The sequence below is a fragment of the Poecilia latipinna genome, unplaced genomic scaffold (assembly GCF_001443285.1).
Source record: "Poecilia latipinna isolate Pla-1442-1.1 unplaced genomic scaffold, P_latipinna-1.0 Scaffold357, whole genome shotgun sequence".
In the NCBI taxonomy this organism is placed as follows: domain Eukaryota; kingdom Metazoa; phylum Chordata; class Actinopteri; order Cyprinodontiformes; family Poeciliidae; genus Poecilia; species Poecilia latipinna.
This window is the reverse complement of record NW_015112973.1, coordinates 495,225-505,500: the sequence shown is the minus strand read 5'-3', so window position 1 is coordinate 505,500 and position 10,276 is coordinate 495,225. Positions and strand designations below refer to the sequence as shown.

The 10,276-nt window shown below is 37.7% G+C and overlaps 3 protein-coding genes across 3 annotated transcripts in view; all 3 read left to right on the top strand.

The window, feature by feature from the left end:
- The window catches only part of LOC106949663 (cytochrome P450 2J2-like), an 18,699-nt gene extending 18,521 nt beyond the window's left edge, over nt 1-178 (top strand). The window contains exons 10-11 of the mRNA XM_015036067.1: nt 60-80; nt 158-178. Of these exons, the coding sequence (XP_014891553.1) occupies nt 60-80; nt 158-178 (42 nt within the window). The remainder of the gene's footprint in view (nt 1-59; nt 81-157) is intronic.
- Nucleotides 179-533: 355 nt separating this feature from the next.
- LOC106949692 (cytochrome P450 2J2-like) lies at nt 534-5,835 on the top strand. The gene is made up of 9 exons (XM_015036124.1): nt 534-1,318; nt 2,181-2,343; nt 2,461-2,610; nt 3,315-3,475; nt 3,632-3,808; nt 3,891-4,029; nt 4,153-4,340; nt 4,650-4,791; nt 4,970-5,835. Exons 1-9 carry the CDS (start codon nt 1,118-1,120, stop codon nt 5,143-5,145), a joined length of 1,497 nt encoding a protein of 498 aa, XP_014891610.1. The 5' UTR covers nt 534-1,117; the 3' UTR covers nt 5,146-5,835.
- Nucleotides 5,836-6,522: 687 nt separating this feature from the next.
- Nucleotides 6,523-10,276, top strand: part of LOC106949693 (cytochrome P450 2J2-like) — a 29,995-nt gene continuing 26,241 nt past the window's right edge. Inside the window, exons 1-6 of the mRNA XM_015036127.1 lie at nt 6,523-6,783; nt 7,972-8,134; nt 8,293-8,442; nt 9,056-9,216; nt 9,938-10,114; nt 10,197-10,260. Of these exons, the coding sequence (XP_014891613.1) occupies nt 6,583-6,783; nt 7,972-8,134; nt 8,293-8,442; nt 9,056-9,216; nt 9,938-10,114; nt 10,197-10,260 (916 nt within the window). The 5' untranslated portion in view covers nt 6,523-6,582. The remainder of the gene's footprint in view (nt 6,784-7,971; nt 8,135-8,292; nt 8,443-9,055; nt 9,217-9,937; nt 10,115-10,196; nt 10,261-10,276) is intronic.

The following is a 10,276-nucleotide window of genomic DNA, read 5'->3' as shown; positions in this document are numbered from 1 at the left end:
ACAATAGGCGACAGCGGGGCATGAGGCGTCTATCCTTATATTATGTCTATGGTGTTCAGGCCCTGCAGAGGAAGAGAGAGGTAAGCCACACCCATACAAAGCCTTCAAACATTTTAACAATCAATACCTATTTTATTCCTTTGTTGTATTTTAACAGGACATGATCAGTTCCAGCTGAGATGCCACTGAAAACACACAATAAACAAACATTTCAATCTATTTGTATCTGTTTCATTTCCTTCATCATGCATTTCTTTTATCATTTAACACATTTTAAGTGTTGTGCCGCCAAGTAATGAAGACCTTCATTACATTAATATTTAACATTTTCATGTTTGATTTCACTCTTATGTGGAGGCAGAGGGAAGATTTTCAAAAGCCATTTTGTAGGTGTTATTTACCGTTTCATTGGACTCTGTAACCTACACTGCCCTCTACTGGTAAACTTTTGTAAGTTCACATAAAGTTGTGAACTTACACAACTTTATGTAAGTTGTGTAAGTTCTAAAGAATGAAGCTCTCGAAAATTAAAGGACAAATATAAATCTATTGTAGAAATCAGTTAACAACTAATCTAATCTAATTACTAATTTATTATCTTTGCTTTTGAAGGAATTATTTTTTAGAAATTGAGCGTTATGAATTCTTTAACACTGATGCTTTACAAATTGGACAGAGAGGTTGACATTAAAACTTCTCTTTATTTCATCAAACAATATTAGGAAGTGGTGAAATATGTTTACAAATGAGTTTAACAGCAACATTAATCCCCCCACAAATTGGTATTACAAATGGTTTTTATGTGACTTGTATATAAATATTCTGAGTGATTTGATCATTTTAGCCTGAAAAGTTTCATGTTGCTTCACTGTTAAGTTGGGTTTCACTGTAGTTTAAAATACAGTTTGAAAAAGAGAGTTTTACTTCTTTGGCTCCATAGATAGTTTGTGATTTGGTAGCAGCTCCTGGTTCAACACAGCTGAGTGGTTTTACTTTGAAACTCAGCTGTTCTCACCTGTCAAACTTTGACTCAGTACAGTTTGTCTTATCTGCTTCCCACTGTGTTTGCTAATAAAACATCTGGCTCATTTGCTCCACCTCGGGGTTCACAGACGACATGGAGGCGATCCTGAGTGTCCTCGGCTTGGACTGGATAGACCTCAGAGGTCTTCTGATATTTGTCTGTGTTTTTCTGCTGCTGACAGATGTTTTGAAGTACAGAGTACCTAGTAACTTTCCACCAGGTCCGTGGTCTTTTCCTTTTATCGGAGACCTTCTTCGCATTGATGCGTCCAAAATTCACCTGCAGTTTAAAGAGGTAGGAGAAAACAGAATAATAAAATATACAGTCAACGTTGTTGTTTAATAAGTGTGCAAGGCTCAGCAGAATCCCATGGATCCTGTCTTTAAATGCTCTTATTTCCCAAACACAAATAATTGACTCAAACTATAAATGAATAAAATGCGTATCTTAGAAAAAAGTAAAGTACATAACTGATTAAGTTGAGATAAAATGCTTTGCTGAACAGAAGATTATTAACTCAAAGTGCGTAAAGGTGGCTCAAATGGACTCTAACCTTTTTATTTTTCTCTTGTAGAGCAAAGTGCTCAATTTTAACTGAGTAAGCTATTTAACCTTAAACATGCATATATAGCTTTTACTGTTATTCATCATATTTTTCCCTTGATCCTTTCTCACCTCACCTTAAAAATGTACTTTGTGATCAAATTTTTATGTTATCTTTTTAAGTGAAGTAAGGGTTGATATTAGCACATAAAAAGTATGGTTAAATGAATTCACATACCTGTACATATGCGTATATAATTACATAAGAACAGACAGAAAAGAGGAAAAAAACTTAATCATAGTCCCAAATATGGGTTTAAATGACAGTAATAAATAAAATTATACTGTACAAGAAGAAAGTAGTATAGAAAAAAACTTAAGGAGTTGGGTACTTTAAGACAACAAATGTACTGAAAATATTTATAATTATGATTATTATTTGAAATGTTTGAAAGCATATTCTGACAAACTTCCCACTTCCTATTTGAGCATATTGAAGAAAGATGTTGGGATGTGTAATATCTTCTTAAGTTGTACTTCGGATGTTTTTCTTCAAAGGTTTTTAAAAGGTTTATTTCTTGCGTTCAGAATGAAATATCTGCTCTGTGTTCAGTTTGCAGGGAAATATGGGAATGTCTTCAGTCTTCGTTTGTTTGGCGGAAGGGTTGTCGTCATCAATGGCTACAAGCTGGTGAGAGAGACTCTTATCCAGCAAGGAGAAAACTTCACCGACCGTCCCAACATCCCGTTGTTTGAAGCCGTAGCTCAGAACAAAGGTGACGTTTATTTCTGTCAAAAGCAAGAAAACATCCGTCTCATTTCACACAAAGAAATGAGTTAGTTCTGGTGTCAAAATAATTTTTATTTTTATTTTTTTGTTGGTTTCAAAAAAGGTCTTATAATTTCCAGCGGTAATCCATGGAAGCAGCAGAGGAGGTTTGCTCTTCACACTCTCAGAAACTTTGGTCTGGGAAAGAAAACCCTGGAGCGATCCATCCAGCAGGAGTGTCGGTATCTCACCGAGGCTTTTGCTGATCTACAAGGTACAAACTAACAAAAGGAAAGTCTTATTTTGTGGTCAGGACAACCATGTCTGAAATATTCAGTACATTGGGTTTATTACACCAACCTTACCCCAACCTTACTGGTATTACAGCCATCAGAAAATACAGTAACCAACTACAAATATGGTCTGTGTGTTAAAAACTGACACACACAAAAACACACTCAACAAAAAGTATTTGAAAAGGAAAGTAGCAACAAAATGAATTCCTAATTGAGTTTTTTCTGCAGCTTTTTAAATCTGCATTCTCGTGGTAAAAGAGAAACAGCAGCAGTTTGGGTTCGGCTAAAATTGCCTTAGTTTTCTTGAAGCACCTATTTTTGCAGGGAGTAATTATGTTGTTCATGGAGGGTTTGGCAATTCTGCTGAGAAGACTGACAATGTGGTGAATGTTTTTAAGAAATTAAATAAAGCAACTATAAAACAGTCAGATGAAATTGAATTCTGCGTTTCATTTGGAAATCCAGTCCCAGTGTCTGCAGGTCGAGTGGAGAGGACCAGGATCCACATTGCTCGATGTCCAGTGTGACGTTTCCACAGTCAGTGATGGTTTTGGGGTTTCATTTCGTCTGATGGTGTTGGTCCACTGGGTTCCTGAAGTCAACAGACAATGTAGCCATGTACCAGGAAGTGCTAGAGGCTTCATCAGCTGGTTCAATGACCATGGTGTTGTTTTTATTTTAGGTCAGCCGTTTAATGCCCAAAAACTGATCAACAACGCCGTGGGCAACATCATCTGCTGCTTGGTCTTTGGGAGTCGATTTGAGTACAACGACAAGCAGTTCAGGATCATCCTTCAACACTTTGACGATTCACTCTACTTACAAGGAACTGTGTGGGCACAGGTGAGAATGGCAGAACATTTACAAAAGAAAGTTTATGGTAAAACAATAAAAAAAATATTTACATGAAAAACAGCTTTCATTCAATACTTGGATATGCAATTGAAGATCGTAGAGTCAGAACAAAACAATCAATTTTTCTCTATTCTGTCTCTGTAGATTTACAACGTGTTTCCCTGGCTGATGAAATGGCTGCCTGGACCTCATCAGAGGATTTTCACTATATCACATGAAATATTAGGTTTTATTAAAGTAAGGGTTCAAGAGCACAGAGAGAACCTGGACCCTTCATCACCCAGAGACTACATCGACTCCTTCCTCATAGAGATGGGAGAGGTGAGACCTCCCTGCTGTGTTGAAGCTCTTCTCATCCCACATGACTCAAGCCAACAACATCTGCCTCATGTGTCTCAATCAGAAAGAAGACAAGGATTCTGGTTTTGATATCGACAATCTGTGTTTTTGCACTCTGGACCTGTTTGGTGCTGGAACCGAAACCACCACCACCACTTTACACTGGGGGCTGCTGTACATGATCTTGAACCCACAAATACAAGGTTGGATTGAATGGTGCATCTTTAAGTCTGTCACACATTTTTCCATTGCTACACTCAACTAACATTGTACAGTATGCATTCCCTCTCATAGACTCAGATTGTTCTGTTTTGCTCTGCATGCAGAGCGAGTCCAGGCTGAGATAGACGCTGTGATTGGTCCGTACAGGCAGCCGTCTACGGCTGACAGAGACAACATGCCTTACACCAACGCTGTCATCCATGAGATGCAGAGGATGGGGAACATCGTCCCGCTCAATGTGGCCCGCACAGCTAACCAGGACACTACAGTGGATAAATACACCATCCCAAAGGTCTGACCTGCACATGCGTTATTTTATTTAGATGCCTCCCCTATTTTTACATGTCAAACTTTAGTTAGACGTCTTAGACTGCACTGTTTGAGGAGAGCTTTGTGAACTAACTTTGAGAATATTCAGTGTGGAAACTAAGAGGCTAAAATGAAAAAATAAAATAAAATAAAATAAATAAATACAATCAAGTAGTATTTTTGAGTTATTTTATTTTATGTTTTTAAGATTTGTAATAATGTGGCTTTCTATCAGTCAGCAGAAAAACAAAGTATTTGGTCCTATCTGACTAACGCTACACTGATTTTTCAGGGCACCATGATTCTTGCTATACTGGACTCAGTTTTACACGATGAGTCCATGTGGGAAACTCCGTACACCTTCAATCCTCAGCACTTTCTGGAAAAGGACGGCAAATTCAGGAAGAGAGAAGCATTTCTCCCCTTCTCTGCAGGTTGGATGTTTAAGTTTGTTGAACTAATTTGACATGTAGTGTCTCAGTGAAATATCATATCACAGTTCCATTTATTGCTGACCCTGGCAATGATTTGCCATTTTAAGTAAATTTTAAGGCGATCACAGTCTCTGTGCCATCATATCTGATTAAAAACGTTATAATTCTGCGTTCTCAGGTAAACGTGTGTGTCTTGGGGAGCAGCTGGCCAGGATGGAGCTGTTCCTCTTCTTCACCTCCCTCCTCCAGAGGTTCACGTTTTCATCTCCTCCAGGAGAAAAGCCCAGTCTGGAGTTCAAACTGGGACTCACTCGCTGTCCGAAACCTTACCGCCTCTGTGCCGTTCCACGTTAACCTGCTGACTGATGACAAAAAACAACTATAAAATTACTATAAAATGAATCGTAATGGCAGTCAACATGAAAATGAACCTATAAAGTGCAATAAAGATTAAAATGTTTAGAAAATGGCTGTTTTAGGAAAAAAACGTGATTTTATTGGACCAGACTCATTAGATAAGCCTTTCATTTAAACTGCATTTGCCCAAATATCATGAAAACACTTTCGTGTAATCAAACTACCTAAGATATTTCTTGCATGTACTTTCTGTTTAGCAACACATTTTTTTAGATTTTGCATTCTTATTTTTTGTCTCAATGTCCATCTCTTTTAAAGTAGTATTAACAGTACTTTGAACAAATCTTCAATTCAGTCGGTGCTATTTTCTTGTTTATTTTCCTTGTAATTACTTTCAGGATAATCATCAAGTCTCACAAATGTTTGGCTGGAATCGTTAATGGTTTAAGAATTCAAAATGCAGATTTACAAGGATTTGCAGGTGACCACGTGTTATGACTTGGGTCAGAGGTTTTCAAGTTGGGAGTGGCGGCCCCCAGTGGCGTTTTGGGAGCACTACAAGAGGGTGTTGTAAAATTTCAGAATGATTTGACAAATTCAGTTGTTTTTTTTTTTTATTCAAAGTTGTCTTTCAATACACACTAACATGAAGTCAACATGCAACATATTCAATAAAGGAGCCATTGAATATTGTTATGTTCTGTGTTTTCTGTGTAGTTATTTTTGAGGTTTTCTGTGTTTAGTCCTGTCCCTGTCCTGTCTTCCCTGTTGATTGCTTCCCAGGTGTATCTCATTCCCTGATTACCCTCCCTGTGTATTTAAGTCCACCTGTTGTCTTTGTCTCTTGTCGGGTCCTTGTCTAATGTCAGTTTTGTCTGTTGTGTGCTGGCCAGTTGAACTGGATAGACCTGGGTAAGCTCAGCTTTCCTATTCAGTCTTCAGTGTCATCAGTTGCTACTGGCAATTAGCTGTATGCTAACCTCTCTGCCATGCTGCCTGTCATCCTCCACTGTTTTGAGCTTCCTTCATTAAATCTCATCATTTTCACTACAACCCGGATTTAGCCTTCGTCTCTCCTCACCACCTCAAACCCACTTCATGACAAATATTGTGTTTCAGTCAGAAATAGATTCAAGAATCAGTTCATCATCATGGCAAAAATTATGAATTTTATTTGTTCATGTCAGTTTCATTGACAGGTCATCACTTTTGTAATCAAACCTAACTAAATGAAATAAAAACGTCAAGTAAAAAGCTGTGCATTATTTGTATTGAATAAGACATACACATAGATAAAAACTGAGTAGTTTTATTTTGAATCTCAACTGTGTTTATTAGTAAAACTTTAACTCAGTGCAGTTCATCTTATCTGCTTCCTGCTGTATTTGCTAAAACATCTGGTTCATTTGCTCCACCTCGGAGTTCACAGACGACATGGAGGCGATCCTGAGTCTCCTCGGCTTGGACTGGATAGACCTCAGAGGTCTTCTGATATTTGTCTGTGTTTTTCTGCTGCTGACAGACGTTTTGAAGAACAGAGTGCCTAGTAACTTTCCACCAGGTCCGTGGTCTTTTCCTTTTATCGGAGACCTTCCTCGCATCAAGGCGTCCAAAATTCACCTGCAGTTTAAAGAGGTAAGAGAAAACAGTAATAAAATACAGATCCTGTCTTTAAACAATGTTGTTTCCCAAATATAAAGCAGTGACTCAAACAATAAATGAAGGAATCATAACAAAATTATATTTCTTTTAAAAAATAAAAGATACCTTAGATTAAGTTCAGATAAAATACTTTATTGGGACATATGTTGACTGAAGAGTATAAAGGTGGCTGAAATGGACTCTAACCTTTTTGTTTTCTCTAGAGCAAAGTGCTCTGTTCTCACAATCTTTTGCCTATGAACTTTTTAACTATTTCACAGTCATTCATTATATTTCCCTTGAGCCTTCCCCATCTCTTCTTAAAAATATACTTTGAAAATATTCACTTTTAAAAAATAAAAACAGTAATGAAAATTTATACACTAACCTTCTCATCAGTGATATGATAATATTCGTGCAGTAATGGAATAATAAGAAACTGTCACAATAAATCTAATAAATCTCCCTGATGTCATTGATATAAAAAATACATATTTATTTTAATTAGTATGCAAAAAGATGCTGACAATGTGTCACAACTTGTGATGTAAATCAACATATTTATAACTGTGCTGCAACCCTACTGTGTAGCTCATATGGATGAATATTTGTCTCATGAAAAAGAGGGAATGCTGTGGACTAGATAACTACTGGACTCCAAATATGGTTTTAGTATTATATTGTCACAATACAGGCTATTGCTGATTGTTAGATGTTATTATTTAAGGGTTGTTTTTTTTTAAAAATCACATGTATATGAAGTAGTCAATGAGTAAAGTACACAAATTTATGTAGAATCGACAGTCATCCAAATAGGCCAAAATGATTCTGCGGTATGTTGTGCCAGATTTAGTTACCACGATCAACAGTTACAAAAGTCCAAAACTATGTGAAAGTTTAAATGACAAGCATCCAATTAAAATAATCTAAAATTTGTATAATGCTTGTGATCCTGCAAGTATAAACACACTAGGTAATGGATGGATGAAGGTTCTAAAAATATTTCTAACTATTATTATTATTATTTCAAATGTCTGAAACTGTAAACTCACAAACGCCCCATTTTATAGTTGAGCACATTGAAGATACATAGAGACAAAGATGATGGAATGCATTATACCTCTTTAAGTTGTCCTTTCTTCAAATGTTTATTTCTTGAATGAAATATCTCTCTGTGTTCAGTTTGCAGGGAAATACGGGAATGTTTTCAGTCTCCGTTTGTTTGGTGGAAGGATTGTCATCATCAATGGCTACAAGCTGGTGAGAGAGACTCTTATCCAACAAGGAGAAAACTTCATCGACCGTCCCAACATTCCGTTGTTTGAAGCCTTATTTGAGAATAAAGGTGACATTCTTAATGTTTTCTGTCACAATCTGCAATTTCAAATAAAGCTTAAAATATCCATCTCATTTTACACAAAGAATATTAGTCTGTCAGGTTTGGTAATTTGATAAGTTTTCTATAAGTGTACAAATAAAGTTTTCTTTGTTGGTTTCACAAAGGCCTTGTAGTTTCCAGCGGTAATCCATGGAAGCAGCAGAGGAGATTTGCTCTTCACACTCTCAGAAACTTTGGTCTGGGAAAGAAAACCCTGGAGCGATCCATCCAGCAGGAGTGTCGGTATCTCACAGAGGCTTTTGCTGATCTACAAGGTACAAAATAACAAAAGGAAAATCTTATTTTGTGTTCAAGAAAACCCTGTCTGGAATATTTAGTATGTTTGGTTTATTACACCGACCTTACTGGTATGACAGCCATCAAAAAGTACAGTTACCAACTATAGACATGGTCTGTATGTTAAAAACCATCACAGTGTAGGCAAAACGACTGACACACAGACAAACAGTCAACAAGAAGTATTTGAAAATGAAAGTAACAGGAAAAGGACTTCCTAATTGTGTATTTTCTGCAGCTTTTTAAACCTGTATCCTCATGGTAAAAGAGAAACTTGAGGTAGCTGTGTTCAGTTAAAATTGCTTTAGCTTTTTTGAGGGATCTATTTTTGCAAAAAGTGGCGATGTTGGAAATCCAGTCCCAGTGTCTGCAGGTCGAGTGGAAAGGACCAGAATCCACATTGCTCGATGTCCAGTGTGAAGTTTCCACCGTCATTGGTGGTTTTAGGGTTTCATTTCATCTACTGGTGTTGGTCCACTGGGTTGCTGAAGTCTACAGTCAATGTAGCCATCTACCAGGAAGTGCTAGAGCACCTGCCTACACTTCATCAGCTGGTTAAATGATCATGGTGTTTTCTTGTTTTTGTTTTAGGTCAGCCATTTAATGCCCATAAACTGATCAACAACGCCGTGTCCAACATCATCTGCTGCTTGGTCTTTGGGAATCGATTTGAGTACAATGACAAGCAGTTCAAGATCATCCTTCAACACTTTGATGAGATTGTCTACTTACAAGGAACTGTGTGGGCACAGGTGAGGACAGCATAAAATGTCCAAACCAAAAAAAAAAAAAAAAAAGATTATTGTTTTTGACCTAACACTTGGCACATGGAAAAGTACATCTGACCATTTCATTTGTCTATATCTGTTCAACCCATTATTAGCACAAATAGTCAACTATATGATGAAGAAAACTTTGACAATTTCAAACTGACCATGAGAACAAGGAAGAAAGGGCATTGACTGGGTTTTAAAGAAAGTATCCAGATGGCTGGATGAAATGCTCTGTTGATGTCGGCATTCAGAGAAGAATGAGTAGACTGGTTTGAGATTAGAGATTTACAGCAGTCATTGGGTGAAATCCCCATCACGTCATCATCACATGACAACACAGAGACACACAGGACAGTCAGCGAAAGACAATAACAGAGACCAGTTAAACTATCAGTCATGTCTTTGGAGTATGTGAGAGAGCAGGGTGGTACAGGAAGAACCCATGTATCCAAAGGGTGAATCTGCAAACCTCATTCAGAAAGACCCCAGCCAGGTTTGGAACCAAAGACTTGCTGCAAGGCAACAGTGCTCAGTGAACTGTATTATTGTGCCACTGTGTAGCCCCTGATCAGTTCATGGACTGTAATGGGAAAAAAAAACTCTGACTTCTCATTCAATACTTGGATATGCAATTGAAGATTGGAGAGTCAGAACCACTTTGATGGAACAATGGATATTTCTCTCTGTCTCACCTCTGTAGATTTACAACGCGTTGCCCACGCTGATGAAATGGCTGCCTGGACCTCATCAGAGGATTTTCACCATAATACGAGAGCTACAAAATTTTACGAAAGTAAAGATCAAGGAGCACAGAGAGAACCTGGACCCTTCGTCACCCAGAGACTACATCGACTCCTTCCTCATAGAGATGGGAGAGGTGAGACCTCCCTGCTGTGTTGAAGCTCTTCTCATCCCACATGACTCATGCCAACAACGTCTGCCTCATGTGTCTCAATCAGAAAGAAGACAAGGATTCTGGTTTTGATATCGACAATCTGTGTTTTTGCACTCTGGACCTGTTTGGTGCTGGAACCGAAAC

Bases quoted from the DNA above. Each gene is read 5' to 3' on its own strand.
- LOC106949692 (XM_015036124.1), top strand. From the start codon at position 1,118: ATGGAGGCGATCCTGAGTGTCCTCGGCTTGGACTGGATAGACCTCAGA. The intron at 3,476-3,631 runs GTGAGAATGGCA...CTGTCTCTGTAG, and splicing joins AAGGAACTGTGTGGGCACAG to ATTTACAACGTGTTTCCCTG. The intron at 4,792-4,969 runs GTTGGATGTTTA...CTGCGTTCTCAG, and splicing joins ATTTCTCCCCTTCTCTGCAG to GTAAACGTGTGTGTCTTGGG.